Source organism: Panthera leo, chromosome B3 (genome assembly GCF_018350215.1).
Source record: "Panthera leo isolate Ple1 chromosome B3, P.leo_Ple1_pat1.1, whole genome shotgun sequence".
NCBI classification, from domain to species: domain Eukaryota; kingdom Metazoa; phylum Chordata; class Mammalia; order Carnivora; family Felidae; genus Panthera; species Panthera leo.
Window position 1 is genome coordinate 144434043 of NC_056684.1, and position 26178 is coordinate 144460220.

At 41.7% G+C, this 26178-nt stretch overlaps 1 protein-coding gene across 15 annotated transcripts in view; it reads left to right on the top strand.

Moving 5' to 3' along the window:
* Positions 1-26178, top strand: part of MARK3 (microtubule affinity regulating kinase 3) — a 113684-nt gene that overhangs the window by 72696 nt on the left and 14810 nt on the right. For 12 of the 15 annotated variants that reach the window (XM_042944388.1, XM_042944389.1, XM_042944392.1 and 9 more), the window contains 10 exons: positions 1355-1420; positions 5924-5994; positions 10836-10892; positions 13142-13378; positions 13541-13660; positions 14351-14450; positions 14992-15104; positions 15629-15782; positions 20577-20794; positions 22434-22534. In XM_042944388.1, coding sequence (XP_042800322.1) covers positions 1355-1420; positions 5924-5994; positions 10836-10892; positions 13142-13378; positions 13541-13660; positions 14351-14450; positions 14992-15104; positions 15629-15782; positions 20577-20794; positions 22434-22534 — 1237 coding nt within the window. Of the gene's footprint in view, positions 1-1354; positions 1421-2931; positions 3046-5923; positions 5995-10835; positions 10893-13141; positions 13379-13540; positions 13661-14350; positions 14451-14991; positions 15105-15628; positions 15783-20576; positions 20795-22433; positions 22535-26178 lie in introns of all 15 variants that reach the window. The other 3 variants (XM_042944390.1, XM_042944393.1, XM_042944402.1) reach the window with 2 other exon arrangements.

Below are 26178 nucleotides of genomic sequence, written 5' to 3' on the forward strand. Positions count from 1 at the left end.
TGGGAAGAAAACATTTCCTTACTTTTCATTTCAGCCCTTTGTGGTTAGCTAACTCTCGATTTCAGATTCCAGCTTTGCACCAAATAACCAATCACAGCAGCCTAGAACTTGCTAACTTAAACATATTTTGTGTTTTATTTAGTTAAATTGTGTCCTGATTAGACTTCTCTCTACTTACTCCTAAATAACATATCTTTGATAATAGGTATGAATTTCTAAAATTTTAAATTTGTATTGGATTCAGAGAGCTTTTGCAGAAGAGCCAGTATTTGCATTGATAATGTTGATGGTTTACCAGCATATATGCCTTAAATTTCTTTAAATTCTTTTTCCTGACAACCTGAATATAACATTTTAGAAATGATACAACTCCTAAAGCCAAGACTACACTATATGTTAACTAACTTGAAAATAAATTAAAAAAAAAAATGATATAATAGTTTTATTCATCAGCTCAACAAACATTGCATACTATGTTAGACACTTTATTTGGTCTGATGCTCTATATTAAAGTGTCAGAAAATAGTCTGCAGTAAAAGAGACTAGCACACCCTTCCCCGTTTTTTGGTAAGTTGAACTTTCAAGTATGCATTACCAAAATAAAGTAGATATGGAAAAAGTGATTCAGTAGTTTTAGACATGTACTTCAGTTTGATTTTTAAATGTGTATATTTCTGATTGATTTGATTTGGTTTGGTAAATTAGCAGTAATAGAAGTATTATTTTTATCTGTAACAAGAGACTGCTATAGCGCAGTCACATTGACCCATTGTAAATAATTCTTTAAAAAGTTCTTTTCAATTAATGATAGCATAATCCCTTCTAACATTTTCCATCTCTGGCTTCAGAATAGTAACAAAAGAACCTTCTTCTCTGAGAACAAGTGAACAGAAATCTCACGTGGAATTGTTCTGTATACCCTTAAAGCCATAATGACAAGTGAACAGACTTAAACTTGGAAGAGTAGAGTAGATCTAAGCAGCTCCTGCAGGTTAGATGTGAAATAAGAACTCTTCCTGAGGGGAAAGGCGGAGCTGCTGGGAAGGCAGCTAGCCAGTGTAGACACAGCACAGGACGAGGATGGAGGAGATACGCACAGGTGCACTGCCTAGGCTGCTGAGTGCATGCCAGAGTCACATCACTTGAGCACCCAGAAAGTGTTCTTATGCAATTTCATGCTTTTAAAAGTCCGTTGTTGTGTGTGATAAAATTCCCAAAGAACATTCTTTGAAGGCCAGTTATAAAAATCTTTAACCGGGAAAAAGTTACCGTTCATAGTTACAGTTTATATGTACATTGTATATGCATAAAGACATTTGTTTCTTTTTTTCCTGTATTCTTTCCCCTCCCCCAGTGAAGTTGTTCGAAGTCATTGAAACTGACAAAACACTGTACCTAATCATGGAGTATGCAAGCGGAGGTAAGAATTTTAAAAGGTTTTTCTTCCTTTCTTCCCTTTTAGAAGAATGTGCAACCACACTGCCCATATGGATGATTGTTTGGGTTTCGTTTAGCGTCCAGAGTTGTAATACAGCAGCAGGGGATCAGGAAGGAAAGCTGTCTTGGCTCTTCTGTGGGTTGCTATTAAGTACTTCACTATTAGCGTTAATAAGTGATGATATCCAAAACTTGGATTTTTTTATTGTTGCAAGATGTACATAACATAAAATTCAGCATTTTAAGTGTACAGTTCTGTGGCATTAAGTACATTGACATTGTTGTGCAACCGTGACCACCATCCATCCCCAGTACTTTTCATTTTCCCAAACTGAAACTCTGTCCCCTTTAAACACTAACCTCCCTCTCCTCCTCCCCAGCCCCTGGCACCCCCCATTCTTCTCTCTGTCTCTATGAATTTGACTCCTCTTAGGGACCTCATATGAGTGGAATCATACAATACTTGAACTTCTGTGATTGGTCTGTTCCACTCAGCATAATGTCCTCAAGGTTTATCCATGTTGTAGCATGTGTCAGAATTTCCTTCCTCTTTAAGGTTGAGTAATATTCCATTATGTATATACATACACCACATTTTGTTTATTTTAAGAACTTGAATTTTTGAATATATCAGTGCCTTAGCCTGTTTGAAATAAATGTGTGCTGTATATTGGATGGTTTTCTTTATCAGATAATAATGTCATTGGTGTTCCTCTTTCCCAAGGCCAGAAATGGTGGTTGCAGTGCATATATTTAGATTTTCCTTAAAGATTAAGGATTAGTCATTTTTTGCCTACAGGGTTGTATGCATATAGCCATTTTTCTGAAATGCATGTATATAACTATTGTCTTTTACAAAGATTGTCATTTTGGGGCTGAGGTTGGGTTAGGCTTGTAGTTTTGGGACCGCATGTGAGTCTCCTTGTCTTTCGTCGGCGGAAGCTTTCTTACTGGTCCTTGCATGCTCCTACCTCTACATAGTGCCCGGCACATAGCAGATACTCAGCAAATAAGAACTGAGCTGCATTTATGAAATTACAAAGTACTGGGGACATATTCTGCTTAACTCTGCAGTATAGCTTTGACTGTTTTGATTACAGTAGAGTTTTATTGTTAGCACTTTGATCAGTCAGAAAATTGAGTCACAGCCTCTTTGCAATGAAAAGATTGTCAACCTGTTGTGGGCAAGAATGAGTTTACAATAGGCAAACCTTTGACACTACTTTTTCGTACCCCTAATTCAGTATTAGTTGTCTGATATAGAGTTTAAATGTTTGATTTGAGAATTATTTGGGATTTTCCACAATTAAGGAGTAGTAGGAAGAACTGAAACTTAATTGCAGAACCAAAAATCTATATGGAATTCTAATGCTTTCTACTTGTGTTACAGAATTATGTTCATAACCTTTTCATTGGTGTAGCTTCTGCAGCGCACAAGTGCTTTCTCTTACCTGATCTCCTTTGACCTTCACAATGACTCCTTGATGTGGCCAGGCAGTGAAGGATGGGCTTTTTACCCTTGAAGAAATGGAGGCTGGGAAGTCATTGTGGTCACGCTGTCAGGCCTGGAGCCCGAGCCTTCTGACAGTCGATAGCCTCTCCTGAGTGGTCAGTTGGTCGTGGCTTTCTGTTCCCATGTATTTTAGGGGTCATAGAGATTGCTCTTCTGTAGGGGCAAGACGAAAACATCTTAGAAACATCCACTTTTAGTAGAAAGAGGGTGGGCTTTTAAAAACACAGACGTGGGGTCAGTCCAGCCAGTGCCTCTCATTGACAGTGTGACCTGATAAATTAACATGTCTCTGAGCCTCTTAGTGGACATGCTAACACAGCCCTCCTTTGAGGGCTCAGTGCGGGGCTCAGCGCTGTAACGGGCACTGTTCATTGGTGATGTGGTTTTCTGGCTTGGGCTGTTTTAATCAGCTCAACAAAGCACTGTCTCCAGGACATCTGTTTTATTGTTGATACATTTGCCATTTGGAACAACCCAGAGTTTCATAAATTGACTACCTACTCCTCCCTAGCCTGGTATTTTTCAGTTTGATAGAATCATAGAATTTTAGAATTGGAAGGAATCTTAGAAGTCATCCAAGGTAACTGCTTAATTTTTAAAGTAAATTAATTTACTTAATTTAAAGTAATTTTGGGGGGGCGCCTGGGTGGCTCAGTCAGTTAAGCGTCCAACTTCAGCTCAGGTCGTGATCTCACAATCTGTGGGTTTGAGCCCCACATTTTTTTTTTTTCTTAAATGTTTATTCATTTTTGAGAGACAGAGACAGAGCATGGGGCGGGGGAGGAGCAGAGAGAGACACAGAATCCAAAGCAGGCTCCAGGCTCTGAGCTGTCAGCACAGAGCCTGACGAGGGGCTCAAACTCACGAACTGTGAGATCATGACCTGAGCCGAAGTTGGACGCTTAACTGACTGAGCCACCCAGGCGCTCCCACAAAAAAATTTTGTTAAGTAATTTTTAAAGTAAAGTTCTGATAAGTTGTTCTATGCCAGCAGCGCCACTGCTAGGTAGTGGCAGGACCTGAGCTAGGATGAAGGGCTTCCTGTCAAACTGCATGGTCCCTGACCTGGGTGGGGAGAGCCACTATTTGCTCTCTTTTTCTTAATAAATTGCCTTTTGAGCTTTTCAGTTTAGCTACTTAATCTGAGTGCTAATACGCTTTTAATGAGGAAAATAAAGAGATCTGGGTTGAATTCCTGATTTATAACTTAGTAATTGTGAGTGTGACTTTATGGTTCCAAATCTCTTAAGAGGTTTATAATTTATAAATTTTGAATTTATAAAAATACTATTTTAAAATTATATTGACAGACCTTTCTCCATGTTACTCTACAACAACTAGTGGGTTTAATGAATCCATTAATTTTTTTTAAGTCAAAACTGTTTTTCATAGGATATGCACATATCTTTAGTGGTTTTCACTTTTTAACTAGTTGTTTTGACATTGTATACTGTTCTGCAAATAGAAAGGTCATTCGCTTAGAAAATGCTGACATTTTACTTAGCTGACATTTAACTTCATAATTCATCATAGTTAACACGAATCGTGTAGTGTAAATTAACATTATGTAATGCCTTTGAAAAGATGATTATGCAGTCAAATGAGAACTTGAAAATACAGTATTTATGCCCATCCATTATTTTAAAATGTTTCAGTTAGGGCTAGAAGCTCAGAAGTTGGAGATATTAATGTGCAATTCAGAGCAACTTTTTCCCCAGAAATATTTGTTATGTTCTGAAGCTAAGCATTTTTTAAGTATAACAATCTTTTAGTTGAAAGTTGTCACTAAGCTGATGGAAATATTCTTTATTTGTATGAAGTAGATGGGATGCTTTCCCAAACACATTTTATGTCTAATTTGCTAAATTAATACCCTTTTCTGTTGATTTGAGGTATTGTTTCTTTATTCCAAATTGATAAGCAATTGGCAATTCTGATATATTTTCTGTAGTGTCACCTTTTTGCTGAGGAACCAATACTGTGTAAACTACCAGCCAGGTGTCCACCAGCACGTTCCGTTGGCTCGAACTTCCCCCTGCATCCTGACTACCACCGCTTCCCACTGAGGCCCAGCCTCCCTCATTCTTGCCCTGATCATTGCGCTACGCCCGCTTGTCCTTCCGTTCTTTCCCCAACCTTCCCCAACCCTCCCCCCAGCCACAGTGACCCTTTTAAGGGGTCAGTCATTTCACACTCTCCTCTGCTTCTCCTCTTACTCAGAGCAAAGCCTGCGGGACTCTTACGACCTCACCCCTTCTTCCCATCTCTGTGCCCTTCCCCTCGTTCATGGTTCTTCGGCCACACGGCTTCCTTGTTCTTTGCCCGGACTCTTTCTCCCAGACAGGGACGTTGTCCACCGCCTGACAGTAGTCAGCAAAGCACTTGCACGTGCACACACACTTTCTGCGTACTTCCCCGCGTCTGCTCCGCCGTCCTCGTCAGCCAAGATGCTCTTCGCCTGTTTACTGATTGTCTCTCCCTGCTAGACTGTAAACTCTCCACGAGGAAAGGGACTTCGCTTTGTTCACTGCCGTCTTTCCCCAGAGCCTAGAGCAGTGCCTGGCAACTAGTAGGCGCTCAGTAAATACTTGTGGAAAGAAGGAAGAAAAGGAACTGCTTTTATCATAATCCTACAATGAAGGTGTCATCCTCTTTTAACACAAATCACTTCCCCATGTTAGTTTTCAGTTTTTGTTAAAGCACATTGAAAGCATAATGCTTAAAATAAAAGTTGTATAAACATAAGAGATTTTAACTGTAAGCGTTTTCTCTAGCTTAAAGATTTTATCAATGAACCTTTTGCCTATAGTTAAACTTAAGGCTAACTTAGTTCAAAATCCACGTTTCTGTTTGTCTTCAAACCTGGATTTAAAAATAAAAATTAGAGCATTCCTAAAAGTGAAATGTCAATTTATGGGAAAATTAGTGCTCCAAAGTAGGACTTCTGCTTACTTTTATTTTTCTCAATTTTAGGTGAAGTGTTTGACTATTTGGTTGCACATGGAAGAATGAAGGAAAAAGAAGCAAGAGCTAAATTTAGACAGGTATGAATTGATGCACCTCCAGTTTATTAATTTAATAAAGTTATCTTGCTTAAACCCTGAAGCAAAGAGTGTTTGCCTCAATAAATGCTTATAAGTCCCATTGGATGGAGCAGGGGGTTGGCCATTCGGGTCAACAAAAATTCATTAAGTGCCTTTCATGCCTAAGGCACTGTGCTAGAAACGACTGTGGGTTCTATTTCTAGCTTTATCAGAATTTTAGTCTCACGCTTAACCTTTTGACAGTTGAGCCTCAAAAATCTAGTCTCTCAAAACACCTATGATTGCATTAATTAAAACCATCTCCCGGTTTTTAGCAAGAGGAGTATCACAGTCCCACAGTTCATTATTAGTTTTGTCTTCACCCTGCTCTTCAAAGACACATTCATTTTATTTTTTTAAGTTTATTTGTTTATTTTGAGAGAGGGAGAGGGAGAGAACGAGCTGGGAAGGGGCAAAGAGAGAGAGGGACAGAGGACCCGAAGCAGGCTCTAGGCTCTGTGTTGGCAGCACAGAGCCCGACGCGGGGCTCGAACCCACGGACCGTGAGATCATGACCTGAGCCGAAGTCAGATGCTTAACTGACTGAGCCACCCAGGTGCCCCAAAGACACGCTCATTTTAATAAGCAGGTTTTAAATATAAAGGTGACCTAACTTCCCTGTTTTTATTAATCATAATTACTACTTACTGATGGATCATTACCTACCGGATATTGGGATAAGTGCTTTATCTACATTAATGTGAATCTTGCTGCAGCCTTTGTGAATTAAGGGGTCTTGTGCTCATTTGCTAAAGATAAGGAAACTGAGGCACAGGAAGATTAAATAATTTGCCCAAAATATGACGTCTGGCAAGTAGCAGACCTGCCAGTGATTCAGACCCAGGTCCTCTGACTCAAAAACTCAAATTCTTAATCGTTATATTCTCCTATTTTTTTAGATTACAAATCAGGCAGCTCTTTCTGTAAAGCGCCAGGGAGTAAATATTTCAGGCTTTGTGGGCCACACAGCCTGTGTCACAGCCATCTAACTTGACTGTTGTAGCACAAAAACAGCTGTAGACAGTTTGTAAAAGAATATGCTCCAACGAATGTGTTCCAACAAAACTTTATTTACAAGTGGTGGATCAGATTTAGCCTGAGGGCCATGATTTGCCCATCCTTGATATAGACACAGAAAAGGAGCAGGATACTTCACCGCATTTCTTCCTTCCTTCCTTCCTTCCTTCCTTCCTTCCTTCCTTCCTTCCTTCCTTTAATTAAATGTTTCTTATTTTTGAGAGCGAGAGAGGGAGACACAGAAACAGAAGCACGCTCCAGGTTCTGAGCTGTTAGCACAGAGCTCGACATGGGGCTTGAATCCACAAACTGTGAGATCATGGCCTGAGCTGAAGTTGGTAGTTTAACTGACTGTGCCACCCAGGCACCCCCTTTACTGCTTTTAAACTAACTCTGTACTGGGGCGCCTGGGGAGCTCAGGCGATTAAGCGTCTGACTCTTGATTTTGGCTCAGGTCATGATCTAACTCTTCCTAGGATCGAGCACATCAGGCTCTATCCTGCTTGGGGTTCTCTCTCTCTCTCTCTCCCTCCCTCCCCCTCCCTCCCTCCCTCCCTCCCTCCCCCTCCCTCCCTCCTGCTCTCTCTGCCCCTCCCCCACTCACACTCACATGTACGTGCACTCTCTCTGTCAAAATAAATAAAAACATTAAATTAACTCTGTACTTCGCTAGACATCAGTTCTGTATTTAGACGGCAGTATAGCCTCATTTCAGAACCTTTAATTTTTTTGTTTTATTTATCTATAAGGTTGCCACAGTAGAGGTATAGACAGACAGTAGTCTTTAAAGGTTTCATAATATTTGGAAAGACAATTTTAGTTGATTTTCCAGATTTCTTTTAACAGTTGCCTCTTTTGCTTAGTCTGGTATTTACAGTTAAGAACTTGCTACTCAGATTAACTTCTGTTCCTTAAATTTAATTTAAAAGCTTAAATACTAATGATACTTTGAATTAAAACCTATTAAATATCAAAATTTGAAACTAACTTTTGGCTATTATTTAACTTCTCATATCCTCAGTTTTTCTAGCTCAAAAATCGGAATTTGTACTTGATGATAAACTTTGAAGTACTTTCCAGTTCTCCTATCATCTTATTCTGTGGTCTGTGGAGGGAAGCTCAAGGTTCTCTTTATTACAAGACAAGCCTGTTTGGCCCTTCCCATAACTGTACTCTTAATTTTTGTAAATTGGCCCCTTAAAAGCCAAGATTTTTTTTTTTTTTCTTTCCTCCTAAAACTTCAGTTCCTTCCCACTCAGATGAATCTGTCTAACTTGCACACATTTATGTGAATGTGGTCTGTTGACTGTGAGGAGCGGGCTGCTTGGCGCCAGCCAGCAACAACAGGTTTGAGCCTGACCTTCTCCAAGGAAGCAGCTCGGTGCTTAACCCTGTAACTGCCCCTCACTTCTTCCGTCTCTACCCAGCCCCCTGGCGGGGTCCCACTTGTCGGAGGGGCTTGGACATCGACTACCCCAAATCTTGAGGCACTTGCTCAGTTATTTTAAATTTTCTGCAGAAATTCTGAGTTCTTTATTTGAGGAACCTATTAGTTTGTCCAGGAAAGATAGTGTATGTGCCTTTCCTATGAATGACTTGATTTACACTGCTTACAATTTAATGTAATTCTTTCTTCTTGCCTTAGTATTTCCTTAAGACCCCTCACTTAAGCCTGGAAGGATCAAGTGAGATACTGATGTTTCCTCTTTGCTCTGATTCGAATAGCCATGCTTTCTAAAAGTTTATAAGCCATCCTTACTTGAATACGTTTTCCTGTTTGTGGCAAAGAAGAAGGTATGCCGTACAAAAAGTACACTCGGTAGGATCATGTTTTGTGTCAGAAATAGGCCTTTCTTTTCACATCCGTTAGCAGGTGATGTCTCCTTTGCCATTCTCCTCCTAGTGACTGCTTATGTGGTTTTAAGCTTTTGAACAAGAGCTCTGTTGTTTTCAGAGAGAAAGACTAGATTCCCGGCTCCGTCTTCCTTCCTCACCTTCTTCTTAGGGGGTTGGTAACGTTGCTGCCTCTGTTGTCTCCTGTCTGGCTAGAGGCAAATTAGGCTTGTGTTTATATTTCAATCTGGAAAACACACAGATCCTCAGTTTTTTGTTTTTGTTTTTGTTTTTTTAAAGAAAGAATTGTTTGTAGCTTAAAAGAATGCAAAAAATACCGCAGTGATTTAAAGTTGACCATTTTCAGGCTATTGTGGCTTTAGGTTCACTTGTTCTAAGGTAGGAGAAGTTCTGTGATCTCTTTGAGGAAGGATGGGAGATGGTCAAATCTGGTTCAAAAACAGAGTTTGGAAATAACCTGTAGGGAATCTCAGTATGGTGGGGAGAGGGAAAATCAGATCAGGCAGAAGGAAGGTAAACTCTACCTGTGTTTCAGGCAATAAACATGTCTGTCTTGGGAAAACAAAGCAATGTCATTTTCTCAGTTTTCATGCAGACAGACTAGAGCAAGTGTAAATGCTAATCCAAGGTAACAAGTGTTCTAAACTGTATTTTACCATTAGAAATTTTCTATTTTTTGTTGGTTATAAGTGGATCTGATCTGATCTTGTGACTATTCACTTTATGAAGTATGAAGCTGCTTAGTGAAGCCCTGATTTTGGCATCACCTCACCCTAACCCCAGTCCAGCTTCTCCTTGCTGCTTGTTTTGAACCAAAATGCAAATTGATAAAACAGCCTGGGGTGCCCGGCCGGCTCAATCAGTAGCGCATGCGACTCTTCAGTGAGCTCATACCACACACTGGGTGCGGAGCCTCCTTAAAAAACAGCCTCCCTGAATGTTTATGTCCAGTGTAGGTGGGTGTGTGGGGCTTACAACTAAAAGCTGATGATGATCTGGAGAAAGCTTTAGAACCCCAGTTTTGTGTATATGTGGTCATACATAGTTACACAGGCATAATACCAACGAAAAGACTAGAAGCAGATACAGTAAAACAAGAGATGTTATCAGTCATGTACTTATATATACCTTTCTGTATTTCCTAAAATTCCTATAATGAGCATCTAAAACTTTCATATTTAGAAAAGGAGACTTCTTAAAAAGTTAGGCAGAAGTGTGAAATTTCAGCAAAATAGTTGTTTAATCAGCAGTACTAATCACAGGAATAATCCAAAGTGGACTAAATAAAAGCATACCATTTGCTGAGTGTGGAAGGGACCCTGACCGATGGAGCACACAACCATTCCATAGTTTGTAGTTCACACGTTACAACATTTACTCTTCCACTTTGAGGAAGAGGAAACTGATCCTCAGAGAGGTGAAGTAAGTTTTGCTGTCTTTGCACCCGCATCAGCTAAAAGGAAGAGAGTGTTATAAGGAGCAGTCTGACTGGGAAGAGAAGTGAAGTCCACCCAACCTGGATGGACACCTGACCATTGATAGTCTGTAACTGCCAGTTTGGTTTTGAGTTAATTACATGAGTATGGGAAGCTTGCACCCGAGCCATCCGATCCTGGGTCTGGGGACAAAGAGGGTCTTCAAGATCCTGGTGATTTGTTGGGCCCTGGCACCATTCCGAAAGAACCAGAATGTCAAGGGGTTGGTCCCAAAGGAGACTTTACAGTTAAAACTAGAGAGCAGCAAAAACATCCTCACCCTTCTCTTCTCACCCTCACCCCTGAATTTCTCCGAATTGGAAAGTTCAAAGCACAAGAAAATTATTTTCAGAGATCCACACATTCAGGTGATCACTAAGTATTTGGCATGTGTGAACATCAATGGAGGCTTTTCTTCTTAATGATGATTAATAACCTTGTGTCTCTCCTGTGCAGATAGTATCTGCAGTCCAGTACTGCCACCAAAAGCGGATTGTTCACAGAGACCTCAAGGTGAGTTGTGGGGCCCTTAGTCTGTGAGCGTGTGCTCTATCTGCATGCACTCAGTTTTCCTAGCAGTCACAGATTAGACTGTGTTATTAAATAAGAAAAAAAGAAATCCTATAATAATTGATCCTTTTAATCAGGTTTTGGTATTAAAAAGAAAGACGTAGGAAGTTTATTAAAAATATTTTACATTTCAATTAACGCAGCTCATAGCTGGTCTCTGGAGAAAAACCATCATGCTGCCAAACAGCTGGGGGCCTCCGAGACGTGTGCTGTCACGTGGACAGTGCCCTCCGCGCCACCTGGGCCCCTCTGTTTCTCTGGTCAGCATTGTCTTCTGTTAACAGCAGTGCCATTGGAGACCTGCTGCGCCATCCTTCCTTCACCTCTGCCCTCGCTTTTGGCGTAGGATAAGGTTTTCTAGTTTCTGCCGGGCAGGAACTCCTTTGGTTTCCCAGAGTAAGCTGTACCACATGCCCCCTTCCTGTTGTTACGGTCAGTAGGTTGGCCCTGCAGGCCCTGCCTCTGAGTCCTGGGTCCTGACTCCTGTTTCCTCATCCACCCTCTCTACCTGCTGGCTCCTCACCAGCAGCCTTTACAAAAACATGCTCAAGTCTGTACTACCTTCCACCAAAACACCTCTTCACCCCACGTCCCCTTCCAGATACCCTCCGTTTTCTCTCTCCGCCTTTGCTGCGTATCTCCCCAAACGTTGTCCGCATTCCTCCCTGTTTTCCATACCCACCCGTGCTGCTTTCGCACCTGCGCTGGTAGCTGCAGTGGCCACCTGCATGCTGGCGAGTCCTGGATCCATGCCTGCAGCCAGAGCTGTCTTCTGCAGTCTGGTGCCCAGCTGTCTGACCACACCACCTGCGCCCCTGCTCAGGTCCACAGCCTGCCTTCTGCATTGCTGCCCCAGAATGTTCACCTCTCGTGCTGGTGCTTGTGTCCCTCGGTGCCTCAGTCTCCTTTGCTCTGCTGCCCTCTTTTGCTAAACCTGTCTTGAGCACACTCTTCTCTGTCCCTGTTACCACTGTTCTCATCTAGACCACCAGCATCTTGTACACTAGCTTTTTGCTTGGTCTTCCCTGCTTCCAATCTTGCTTCTCCCTGTCTTGTCTGTTTTACACATTACAACCACGGTGGTCTTTTAAGAACACAAATAACATTGTCGCTTTCCTGTTTGAGTGGCTCTTTAATGGCTTTCCATTGCCATTAGGTTGAAAGCTCAAACTTCCTACCAGTCACTCAACTGGCCCTTTGTGATTCAGCCATTGCCATATCCCCTGCACCTCTTTTCCATATACTGTCTTTCAGTTTCTTGAGTAAAACATGGTCTATCTTTCCTCCTGGGTTTTCAGACTGTATTCTGCCTGCCAGCACACCCACTACTATTGACCAAGCCTCCAGGCAGTGGCTTTGATTTCGCCCCTCTAGGAGACCTTTCTGCTCCTTCAGTGCTAGGCCCACAACTCCCCACACCTCCTGTCTTGGCACTCAGGTCAGAGTGTGGCTACTTGACTTTCTGCCTTTCCCCCTCCAACCTATGAGGTCTTTGAGGGCAAGACCCCATCTATCTTGTTCATCATTGTACATCCAGACACCATGTCTGTTCCTGGTATGTGATTGGCACGCGGTAGATGTTTGTTGAAATAAATGAAAGTGGCTGGCTCTGCTGTATCTTCTATGAGGCCTAGGGTTCTCCCTCCCCAATAATGGCCATTGCACAGCTCTTTAGCAGTTTTTATGAAACATGGTTGTCCACTTAAAACAAGTTTTCATTTTTTAAAAGCTGTTTATCATTATTAATTGAAAAGCTATTTCAAGGGTTTTTTTGTTGTTGTTGTTGTTTTTTTTTTTTTTTATCATGGGCATTGGTTGTTTAAATTATTGCCAGTTAATCTATACCTCCTATCTGTTACTGGTTGTTAATGTTAAAAAAAAATTAGAAATTCTGGGGCGCCTGGCTGGCTTAATCAGTAGAGCATCTGACTCTTGGTCCCAGGGTTGTGAGTTTGAGCCCACATTGGGCGTGGCAATTACTTTAAAAAAAAAAAAAAAAAAAAGAATTAGAAATTCTAATTATCTTCTGGGTTGTTTTTTTTTTCCTCTAGAAAGAATGTTTTCTCATTTTATTCATTAGGATATATTAACTTGATATCATTACAGAAAGCTTTTATGAAATGCCTAATTCTATCACAGTTCTAATTATATTTTGGTTAAATTTCATTTTTGTCTTGATGTTTTCCCTCTAGGCCGAAAATCTATTGTTAGATGCTGATATGAACATTAAAATAGCTGACTTTGGTTTTAGCAATGAATTTACTGTTGGCAGTAAACTGGATACGTTTTGTGGCAGTCCTCCATATGCAGCCCCAGAGCTCTTCCAGGGCAAGAAATACGACGGGCCGGAAGTGGACGTGTGGAGCCTGGGCGTCATCCTCTACACTCTTGTCAGCGGGTCGCTCCCCTTTGACGGACAGAACCTAAAGGTATAAGAACCAGTTGCATCCACGTTCTTCAGAATGCAAAAGATTTTATAAAATGATGAGGGTTAATATTATAAGAATCTGTCAGTATCATGGGGTCTCACTGGTTCTTTTTTAACCTAAAAGTTGACTCACTAGTTTTCTTTCCTCCCTCCATCCCCAAAGGAACTGAGAGAAAGAGTATTAAGAGGGAAATACAGAATCCCTTTCTACATGTCCACAGACTGTGAAAACCTTCTCAAACGTTTCCTGGTGCTAAATCCGATAAAACGAGGCACTCTAGAGGTAATTGCATAAGTGCAAAGTAAGTAACAACTTTGGAGGGTCTTTAAGGTATTTGTAGAACTTTGCTTGGTTTGTATGAGAATACTGCCCTGGGGCTTTTAAAGCAGGAATTGAGGCATTAAAACTTTTTTTTTTTTAAGCTTTTTTTAACGTTTATTTATTTTTGAGAGAAAGAGACAGAGTGGGAGAGGGGCAGAGAGAGAGGGAGACACAGAATCTGAAGCAGGCTCCAGGCTCTGAGCTGTCAGCACAGAGCCCCAACATGGGGCTCGAACTCACGAACAGTGGAATCAGATCTGAGCTGAAGTTGGACGCCCAACTGGACTGAGTCACCCAGGTTCCCCAAAACATTTTTTTAATGTTTATTTATTTATTTTGAGAGTGAGAGAGTGACCACACACACGTGAGCATGCAGGGGATTGGGGGTGCGGGGCAGAGAATCCCAAACAGGCTCCATGCTGTCAGCACAGAGCCCGTTGTGAGCCTTGATCTCACAGACTGTGATATCATGAACTGAGCTGAAAACAAGAGTCGGACATTCACTGGCTGAGCCACTCAGGCACCCAGAAACATTTTTTTAAAGTTACCTTTTGAGCTGTAATCCATGAAATGTTGAAAATAATTTTTTCTAAATATTGTGGTTATCAGCATGTTTTATTTTATGCTGCTAATGAACAGTTCACCTTTCAGCAAATCATGAAGGACAGGTGGATCAACGCAGGGCACGAAGAAGATGAACTTAAACCATTTGTTGAACCAGAACTGGACATCTCAGACCAGAAGAGAATAGGTAATGACTCTGTGCCTCCATGCTTGTGTGTGTGCAAGTGACATATTTCTGTTTTGACTCGTATGGATACACCTCAAATGTGAACGGTGGGAAGCGAAACATAAGTTATATGAATCAACTTATCTGTTTTGTCATATTAGGAACTCACCTGTAGTTTCCTGTGTTATCCCTTAGTTACTCAGAAGTAAGCCAACCGCCCATTTAAATTAGAAAATCTATGATGTTTAGAGTCGAGTAAAGGAAATTATTTTTTTTTTTTTTTTTTTTTTTTTTTTTTATTTTTGGGACAGAGAGAGAGACAGAGCATGAACGGGGGAGGGGCAGAGAGAGAGGGAGACACAGAATCGGAAACAGGCTCCGAGCCATCAGCCCAGAGCCTGACGCGGCGCTCGAACTCACGGACCGCGAGATCGTGACCTGGCTGAAGTCGGACGCTTAACCGACTGCGCCACCCAGGCGCCCCAGGAAATTATTTTAACATCTAACACAGTGATTTCGTATCCAGACAAAACACATCAATTGTATTATGCCCTTCTTTTAGATATTATGGTGGGAATGGGATATTCACAAGAAGAAATTCAAGAATCTCTTAGTAAAATGAAATATGATGAAATCACAGCTACATATTTGTTGTTGGGAAGAAAATCTTCAGAGGTAAGAGTAATTGGAAAAAGCTAATACAATTTTTAGGTAAATGATCAGTTTCAAAAGCTCTTTTCTTAGTGTTTATTTTGTTAACATGTATAACATTGGGTATGTAATTTTGAAATTGGCCTGCAAAGGATGAACCTAACTGCTATCACGTTTAGGAGCTCCTGTTTCAACTTTGAGATGGTAACTGTAACATTGGATGTTGTCACAAACATGAACATCATAAGTTAGCCTGTGGTCATTAATGGTTTGGAAGTGATATAAAGTATCAGGTGAAGTAAATAGAGAGTGTTTGACGTTATTTGAAAAAGCCTAAAAAGGTCATAAATACCCGTCCTTTCATGAGCTTTTCAGCAGTCAGAAAAATACGTCTGCCCAAATGTAAGGTTGTCGTTTTTGTACATGGTGCTTCTTCATCTGTGAATGAACTGTTTGTGAGAGGTTTACGTGTTACGAGAAGTTTAGTTTCCTAACGTACCATTTGGGTCCGTGTTGTGGTTTGCTCTGTTCTTCTCATTTTCTCTCAGCTGGATGCTAGTGACTCCAGTTCTAGCAGCAATCTCTCACTTGCTAAGGTTAGGCCAAGCAGTGACCTCAACAACAGCACTGGCCAGTCTCCTCACCACAAGGTGCAGAGAAGTGTTTCTTCCAGCCAGAAGCAGAGGCGATACAGTGACCATGGTAAGTTTGAGACTGTTCCACTGTGTTTTCCTGGAGTCTCCCCTTACACAAGAGGCCTCCTAACATTGGGAAGCATCCTTTTGCTTAAGGCCTGTCAGGGTGGGAAAGTGACTTGATTTCCCTTCGGGACTTTTATTTCCTACCAGTCCTGCCAGTGTTGGCCTGATCATCTCCAGGCTCTGATCACCTTGGTACATTCAGTCCTCTGGGACTCTCGCTTCAGTCTCTGGTTCTCTGTTCATTCCCCTCCCCATCTCTGCATCAGACTTACTTTCCTGAGCATCATTGTCCAGCACTTTCTGCTGTGATGAAAATGTTCTGGATCGATGGTGTCCAACAGAGTAGCCAGTAGCTACACTTGGCTGTTGGGCACTTGAACCAGGGAAATGGTTTTCAGTTTTGTTTAAGTTAAATTTATGTAGCTACACACGTGGCCAGCCATAGAGAATGCGTAGTACCCCAATTTTGCCTTACTTGGTTTAAATTTTTGACCTGGGTCATTGTCAGGTACACTATGGCCATTGGTGTGTCTGAACACCCTCACTCTTAACATATTCACCATGGAAGTGAATTTTTCATGATACTCGGGACCCTAAGAGATGTTGGGTACCAAATTTAACAGTTATTCTACCTTCAAGGCAACCCTGTGTTGGAATCCAGACACTCTAGCGTGGATGTGTGTTTATTCGCCTGTAACCTGTGAATGTTAATGTTGCAGGTATTTCTTTAATTCCAGCATTTTAAGATCCAGGAACCTAGACCAGTTGACCTGGTCCTAACTTTTCAAAATACATCCTCGGGGCGCTTGGGTGGCTCAGTCGGTTAAGCGGCCGACTTCGGCTCAGGTCATGATCTCGCGGTCCGTGAGTTCTAGCCCCGCATCGGGCTCTGTGCTGACCGCTCAGAGCCTGGAGCCTGCTTCAGATTCTGTGTCTCCCTCTCTCTGACCCTCCCCTGTTCATGCTGTGTCTCTCCCTGTGTCAAAAATAAATAAACGTTAAAAAAAAAATTTTTTTTTTTTTTAAACAAAATAAAATAAAAATACATCCTCTCAGGGCGCCTGAGTGGCTCAGTTGGTTAAGCGACTGACTTCGCCTCAGGTCATAATCTCACAGTTTGTGAGTTCGAGCCCCACGTTGGGCTTTGTGCTGACAGCTCAGAACCCGGAGCCTGTTTCGGATTCTGTGTCTCCCCCTCTCTCTACCCCTCCCCTGCTCACGCTCTGTCTCTCAATAATAAATAAATGTTTAAAAAAATATATTAAAAAAAATTTTTTTAAATACATCCTCTCACGGAACACCCATTTATTTTTTGTTCAGTTCATTTCCCTTCTCTGGACTTTGTCCGCTTTCATTCTTTCACCTTGAGTTTTGGCGCTTGACGGTGGCACAGAACATCCCCGTGTGGATAGCTTTGGCTTTGTACCAGGAGCGATGACACTTTGCTCAGTGTCCGTTTCTCTTCCTGTGGATGTGCCGCCTGTCTGTGTGGTCTGGGCTGGTGCAGCACCGTGTACTGAAGCTGCCGGTAAACTGTGAGCGTGTCTGCTATTCTAGGACGTAACTGAGAGCCGAGGACCCATTCTGACACTAGGTATTGTGCACATCGCATTTGTAAACCAAGTGTTGATCTGGGTCTCTGTTTCTGTCCATGTCCAGATTAGTTGTTAAGGAGGGATTTTCAGTGCCTCTAGACAACAAGGCATTTAGCAAAATGCCTCCAGATTGCTCTGGACCATCCAGTTTAAAGGGAATTATTCCTAAAGTCTTGGAGGGGAAAAACCTGGTAATAGAGTTTTCTCCTGTCTCTAGTGACGATCTTAATAAGTTAATTCTTCTGTAAGCATATATATTCCATTTGGATTGGTAATGCCTTTTCTCGCCCAGTTCAGAAAATTTTAGAGCTAAGAGGAGCATTAGACATGGTGTCAGACACTCACCAAACCTCCAATTTTATCAAGAGGGCCCACCACATCTCCCAGGGTTACAAGGATGTGGGAGTACCTGTGGCAGCATGCCCGGACTTCAGGGGCCAGGTCCCGTGGCTCTGCCCACTGACCCACTGATTGCCTCAGGGAGTGCTCTTTGTGTGATGATAACGATCATTCCTTCTTGGAGCCTCTAATAGTAAAAAGTTCATGAAAGCCACCTCGCTGGCTCCATTAGTGGAGCACACAGCTCTTAATCTCAGAATTGTGAGTTCGAGCCCCATGTTGGGCACGGAGCCTACTTAAAAAAAAAAAAAAAGAAAAAATAGTACCAAAAAATTTTCATAAAAAGAATATTTCCAGAAATCCAAGTATATATAGAAAGTCACCCAATTCTGTGTTGTTGTTGTTTTTTATTCTTTATGGGGATGAAGATGGTGGTCAGCAAAGGAAAGATTTTGTTATACCTCTGGCTGTGTAGTTTTAAGGGCTAAAAATGAGGTAGATTCCAAATGCAATGTCTAGTAAAGCACACTCACTTGGTACCAAGTAAAGGCAGACGAGCCTGCAGCTAACCCTGCTTTCAGCTTGTCCTTCCTCTTCCTTCTCCCCTTGTTTCCTCCTTCCAGATGCCAGCTGTTTATATAGGCCTGGTTCTATGAAAGTATACCTTAACTTTTATCTGTGGTTCTTAATTTGGGTCCCAGGTGTGAACCCCTGGGATGTGTGCACATATTTTTCTAGGAAAGGTGATATTCGTTCGATTTTCAAAACGTTCTTTGTCTTAGGGGGAAAAAAAGTAAAGAATCACTGGCTTATTACTCTGGGGCCCTGGGGCAGTTTGGTAGTGATCAGAAAAAAATAAATCCGTACCATTTCTCACATCTTACACAAGGGTGGGTTCCACTTGGAATGAAGATGGAAATGTGAAAAACATGGAAATAATCAAAGAAAACACGAGATAATTTGCTTTTCGCGTTGTAACGTGGACTAGTGACGGTCGTTCTGACTGAAACCCCAACGCTAATAGTCATGAAAGAAAAGACACGTTGGGGCGCCTGGGTGGCGCAGTCGGTTAAGCGTCCGACTTCAGCCAGGTCACGATCTCACGATCCGTGAGTTTGAGCCCCGCGTCAGGCTCTGGGCTGATGGCTCGGAGCCTGGAGCCTGTTTCCGATTCTGTGTCTCCCTCTCTCTCTGCCCCTCCCCCGTTCATGCTCTGTCTCTCTCTGTCCCAAAAATAAATAAAAAATGTTGAAAAAAAAAATTAAAAAAAAAAAAAAAGAAAAAAAAAAAGAAAAGACACGTTTACCAAGTTTGACTACATAAAAATCACATTTCTCTGTGAGACAGCCACATCACGGAACACTACTCAGCAATAAAAAGGAACAAAGTATTGATAGGTGCAACCATTTGCATAGATCTCAAAGGAACTACACAGAATGGAAAAAAACCTCAAAAGGTGTTATGAAATTGATTCCATTCATGTAACATTCTGGAAAGGAGAGAATGAGGGATGGAGACCAGACCAGTGATTACCAGGGTTTAGGGAGCTGGAGGCCACGGTGGAGGAGGTGGCTGTGCTGGCAAAGGCAGTCCACACAGTCCTCGGGACAGGACTGCTCTGGCGTGACTGGTGTTGGCCCGGATTTACCAACCAGGTGGTAAATGTGCGTTGGAGCCCAACTTGCCCCGGACGCAAGTGGCTCTGGTGAGACCATGCGGTGTGAGCCAAGTTTCAGAGCAGATCAGCAGTAACCCTGAAAGTGCAGGATGTCCTTAGCTGCCTCATGATTTTGCAAAGAAAGATAAGTGTTAAGGGTAGTATCACGCATGCTTGGTTAATTCTTTGTTTTATGTGGTAAATTTCCCAAACTGGAAGCTTAGTTTTTTTCCCTCCCATAAATAAAAACAAACTTTTGTTTACTTTTAATTCAGTTCCAAATAGATTTACCATTTAGATTTTGTCCAAAAAGTAGTTTTCTTCTACCCCACCCCAACCCCTTTTTAGTACACCTAACATATACAGTCTCTTCTACTATAAATGATGAGCATTTGGTGCCATTCTTGAAGATGACCGCTGGACAATATACATAATGAATATATGAGTTATATATGAGCTTGTTCATTTCCAAAATGCTTTGAACTCCAAATTTCCTGTGCTGCCATCAGACTCTCCTGATGCTATTTTGTAGGGTATCGGTTAATTGCCCATCCAGGATGTACCTAGGCACACTCCTCCTGGGGTGGGGTGTGATTGGGAACCTCTGCCTTCTTTCCTCCCTGTCGCTTGCATGAGGAACGTGCTTTCCTCTGCCTGTGTCACCTTTCCCTGTCTACTCAAATTCCTGTTTATCTAGAAGATTCTGAATGCTTTACAAAAGATCCAGGATAACACTTCAGAAGTAATGACCCATAAGTCTGTACCGTTCTGTTCCAAAAGGTGAACGCATCTCGTGTACAAAAAAGGATAACTGAGGTTCCCTCAGATGTACCAGGTGAAGTCGTTCACGCTGCCATGATACACATGCACCCGCTTAGTTTGTTATTTGTACAGTAACACTCTAGAGATTGTTTCAGTGGACAACTCTCCCTGAAGGTATTTCTGAAGCACAAGTACTATACAAACTTACTAATATTTTTTTTTTAATTTTTCGATAGAAAGGGACAAAAGTGAAATTTCAAAATTGAATTCATTGTATAAGGAAGGACATTATACATGGTGGGAAATCTCTTACGGGATTTTACTGTCTTGTATTTTCTTAGATGATAGCAGTCTTGGGTCATCTTATTAAATACGTTTGTTTTCACAGACTAAAATATAAAACTATATTCTGGCTTTTAAAAAGTAAACTGTTTTATTTTAGCTGGACCAGCTATTCCTTCAGTTGTGGCGTATCCAAAAAGGAGTCAGACCAGCACTGCAGATAGTGACCTCAAAGAAGACGGAATTCCTTCCCGGAAAACAAGCGGCAGTGCTGTCGGAGGAAAGGGAACTGCTCCAGCCAGCCCCATGCTTGGGAATGCAAGTAATCCCAATAAGGCTGACATTCCTGAACGCAAGAAAAGCTCTACTGTCCCTAGTGTAAGTATTGTTAAACCGTAGAGCATTCCTAAGATTGTAGGGTTAGGGTGGTCTAGACATTTTACTCCGTGTTCTCAACTACCTGCAGTGCTGTCCCCACCGGGCCACCATGCCCAGTCTCCCACCTGTAGAGATCACTTTCAATACCTGTGTTGAAGGGGTTTCTTGCTGCACCCCATCCCACTAGATTAGTGACCCGATCTTTTGTGTCAAGGGCTGTTTCCGGTTATTCCACAAACATCTGAGCTTTAGGTTGTATCAGGTCCTGAGAAATAGAAATGCCTCATAGTCTGAGGAAATAAAACCAAATGATGACAGTGCAGACAAGAAACCGCAGACAGAAGATGCCTAACGGGCTCTGTGCAGGACTCTGGGAGATCTGCTTGCCTGAGGGCCAAGGATGTGGTGTGCATCTTCAAAGGGCTCTGACAATAAAGAACATTTGACCAAGTCCTTACCTTGTGCCAAGGACTGTGCCAAATGTTTTTGCATGTACTAGCTAAATTTTAAGGTGGAAAAAATGAAGAAAAGTTAGTATTTGCCTAAAATTATATTGCTGATCTGAGTCCATCTCTTAATCTGTATCCTTAACAAATCTCCCCTTTAAATAGGTAGTATTTGTTAAAGTCTGTTTAGTTTCAGGAACTTTTCTGTGAATTGAAATGTGTTCTATCTGACCTAATAAAGTAATTCTTATTCTTAGCACTCCTGAAGTAATTCTAGAAAGAATTTGCAGAGAATATACAGTCTTAGGGATATTCTGTGACCACATTTTTTTTTCCTGCAAAGTTAACAATGACACAGCCCTCCCTCTACCTCAAAAAAAAAAAAAAAAAACCCAGAGTGAGGGACCCACATAGAAGCTCTGCTGCTGCTTTTAGGAGGCTTTTGTATGTGCCGTTCTGGGGATAGGAGCTCATGACAGAGGTCAAAGGGTTTTGTCTGCTCCATCCTCTGACCTTGCGTTCTATCAGAGTAAACCCTGTGTGAAAGGTGTTTTTGGTTTTGTTTTTGTTTGTTTTTTAATAATGTTTCTTTTGAGAGAGAGCAAGAGAGCACGCGCAAGCCTGTGAGCAGGGGAGGGGCAGAGAGAGGGAGAAAGAGAATCTCAGACAGACTCCACAATCACTGTCAGTGCGGAACCCACTGTGGGGCCAGAACTCATGAACTGTGAGATCATGACCTGAGCCGAAATCCAGAGTCGGTTCCTTAACTGAGCTGCCCAGGCATCCTGTGAAAAGGTTTTTTATTGGCTTTCTAATCCCATAAAATTGGTTTGTCATGTCATAGCCCTACAATTTAAATTCAGTCTCCAGTGGCACCTAGGTGGCTCTGTCAGTTAAGTGTCCAAACTTCGGCTCAGGTCATGATCTCATGGTCCCTGGGTTCAAGCCCTGTGTCAGGCTCTGTGCTGACAGCTCGGAGCCTGGAGCCTGCTCCGGATTCTGAGTCTCCCTCTCTCCCTGCCCCTCCCCCATTCGTGTGCACACATGTGCTCTTCCTTAAAAATAAATAAGCATTACAAATAAATTTAAAAATAAGGATTAAATTGTGTGTATTTAGGTAAGAATTTTTTTCTCATTGTACTATACTTATTTCTAAATGGTTTAAGACAAAAATGGGCCCCCCTTTTTTATAGAGTAATACAGCAGCTGGTGGAATGACACGGCGCAATACTTACGTCTGCAGTGAAAGAACTACAGCCGACAGACATTCAGTAATTCAGAATGGGAAAGAAAGGTATGAAATTTTACCTGTTTGCAAGAAAATTTGTTTTTCGCAAAAGAAATGGAAGTTACTTCTTAGTTTTTAGAATCAAAATTCAGATGATAATCGTTAAGTGTTCTTCACGGTAAGTTAAATTTAAGTGCAGATTTTTTAGTGAGATACTAGACTTCCAAATTCCTTTTACTGTCCAGAGCCTGTCCTCCTGGCAGGCTGCGTGTGATGGCCGAAAGGGTTGGGTTAAACCAGAGAGCTTTCCCGCAGGACACAGATCTGAAGCGGTGGTGTCATTACAGAATAGCAAATAGGGAAATGTGTATTATGCTGTGTACAGTAATAACTTGAACAAAGGGTAGAGCGGGGAGGGATAAGGACCTGAGGTGCAGGGGGCCGTGCCTCTAGAGGACAGTGTGAGGTAGGGTGAGTGAGCCTCAGTAACAGGCCAGCAGTCTGCCAGAAGAGCCAAGGGGACAAGCAGTAACACAGTCTCCACCTTGGACACACTTGAGAACCCCAGGAAGATGTAGAGAGTAGTCTTCTGGATGATTTTCATTTTAATCTGGCAGGGAAGCAGGCACACATAGGGTAAGTACAGTTTAAAATACAAATAAAGTAATATGTCAATAAGGAGAGAATTATATCATGCAAACAACTTTGTTAGGGTTACCAAATAAATAAGGTGGGGGGGGGGTGGGGGCACCTGGCTGGCCATTTAGTGGAGCATGTGACTCTTGATCTCAAGGTTGTAAATTCAAGCCTCATGTTGGGCATAGAGATTACCTAAAAATAATAAAAAAGTCTTGGGGCACCTGGGTGACTCGGTCAGTTAAGCATCTGGCTCTTGATTCTGGCTCAGGTCATGATGTCACTGTTTATGAGCTCTACACTGACAGTGTGGAGCCTGCTTGGAATTCTCTCTCCCTTTCTGCCCCTCTCCCGCATGCAGGCGTGCACTCTCTCTCTTACTCTGTCTCTCAAAATAAATATATATGTGTAAAAAAAAATGTTTACTAAAAAAAATAATAAAAATTTTAAAAATAAAAAAGCTGAGTGGGATTAAGTAGGTCCAAAGACCATAGTTTGTGGGGAGGGAAAAAAGAGAAGTTGAGATTGGTGGAGTAAATGTATTCTGTATGGACAAATTTCTCAGGCAGGCGTGGATTTTCCTTCTTCCTTTTGGTAAGAATAGTGTATAAATTAAATTCAAAGGGTGAGATAAAGCTACAGCAACCAGTTAAAGTTCTGTGGTAGAAATCCATAAAGTAATTCCTGCCATCTCTAATCGTCCCTTGGCCCCCTAACTTGAACATTGTCTGGTCTCGTCACTTGTCCCATGTGTGACATCAAAATGGTTTCTTTTTTCTGACATTTACTCTCTGATATTGCGTTGTATGGTTTCTGTTCCTTTTAGATCTCACTAGTCAAATGTTTGATCACTAACTTCTGTGACAGCCTGAACAAAAATTCTTCTTTCCTTTTTCATCCTTAAAACCAGACTGTTTATAATTTCTCTCTTCCATACACCACTGAACTCTGAATTTGACATGAAGGTAAAAGCTTATTGTGGAAGATGATGTTGATTTTTCAGAGCATTTTTAGAAATAATTGCATTCTAGTGCTCTCTTGTCTGATTCCTATTTGTGTGCTTGTTTTAACACCTTTTCTTTATGATTAAAATCTATTAATAACTTGAGTATATTATAGTAGCTGTGCTAGATAGCTTACAAATATGATTGGTATATTTATCTTCTAATAGGATAGTTTATTCTCTAGTAAAGTTTCTTTTATTAGTTACATTCTCAAGTCTACCAAATTTCATCTAGTTCAAGAGGATATCAGTAGGAGACTTAATTAGGAGTTTCTAATATGAATGTTGTTTCATGATTCTTCTTTCTTTTGGAAATTCTTCTAAGTTGTTCAGCTCTTCTGTCAGATGCCTTTTGAACTTTGAAAGTACAATTCTCAGGGCGCCTGGGTGGCTCAGTTGGTTTAGGGTCTGACTTTGGCTCAGGTCATCTCACAGCTCATGGGTTCGAGCCCCGCGTTGGGCTCTGTGCTGCCAGCTCAGAGCCTGGAGCCTGCTCCGGATTCTGTGTCTCCCTCTGTCTCTGCCCCTCTCCTGCTCACGCTTCCTCTCTCTCTGTCTCTCAAAAATGAATAAAGGTTAAAAAAAAATTTTTTTTGAAAGTACAATTCTCTGAAGTTCAGGGTCAGACTTTTTTTTTTTTTTTTTTTTTTTTTAATGTTTATTTTTGAGAGAGAGAAAGAGAGACAGAGTGCAAACAAGGAAGGGACAGAGAGAGAGGGAGACACAGAATCCGGAGCAGGCTCCAGGCTCTGAGCTGGCAGCACAGAGCCTGACATGGGGCTCGAACCCACAAACCGTGAGATCATGACCTGAGCTGAAGTCTGTCGCTTAACTGACTGAGCCACCCAGGTGCCCCTCAGGGTCAAACTTTTTAAAAAGGCCGTTAAGGATGAAGATCTGCTCTCTGCTACCCGGCTTGTGTTTGTGTGTGTGCACATGCTCTTCTAACCCTTCCTTCCTGCAGTTATCCAGTTCGCTCTTTGGAAAGAGTTTGAAGAATTCTCTGATTTTTTTGGAGTCATTACCCTTGTGTCCTCCCTGCCGACACCTTCCCTATTGAGCTGAGTCCTCCTTATCCCAACCTAGGCCTCACCGCTTTCATTAGCTTCAGTCACTTAAACGCTTTGCTTTTGAAAATGTTGTTTCTATCTTTAGCCAAACAGAGCCTCGGTGCCAAACCACACAAGATTGGGCCCTTAATTTTTATAATCTCTAGATTTTCTTTTTCTGTCATACAAGTTAATGGAAGAACTGTGGAAAATTATTGGAGGGCGTGAATGCCAAAGTAGTCATATTTTTTACTCTCAGAGCACGAAATGTGACTTTTTTCACCTGTGAAATAGATGCTGAAAGGTAAATTCAATGCACTGGACCTTCTCTGTGCACAGATGACTTCTTAGGGAAATTACTGCTTTCTCCTCTCTCATATGGATCTCTTATTCTTTAAATACTGGTGAGCTGCAGATGCCGGGGTCCATGTTAACTTCTGAAAGGACATTCGTTTCATGTTTAACCGTAAATATGTGGGATTTTTTTTCGTGTGTGTGTGTGTGTGTGTGTATGTTTATACAGAATTCCACTATAAGCATGATCATGCTAGTGAAAACTATGCATGTTTACAACCAAAGGCTGTACGTGCCCCAAACAAGCTGGTTTTCAGCTGTCTTCAGAATCCTGCTGTGAGCAGTGAGCACAAGATGAGGTTTTCAAGCCTCGCCACCGGCCATGTGATCATTTTTTTCATTTTAAAATTAATTTTATGCGTTGATTCTTACTAGTGCTGTTTATCAGCCTCACTGTATGAAAAATAATGCTAATCAGTGTTGTTTAAGGGACAGAAGTTACAAGTTTTGGTAAACTTGCTTTGGCTTGAGCACATGTGAGTAGTTTTCTAAGGAAGACTGTTGTTTTGACACCAGGCATGCTGAAGTCCAGCTTATTTTCTGCTACATGTTCTGGTATAATTATTCTACCTTCTTTTGATGGCAGACTCTGAAGATGGCCCAATTTCAAATTGACTAACAGTCAGTATAAAGTAGGCATGAGAAAGTGTAATTACATCGTCAGTTGT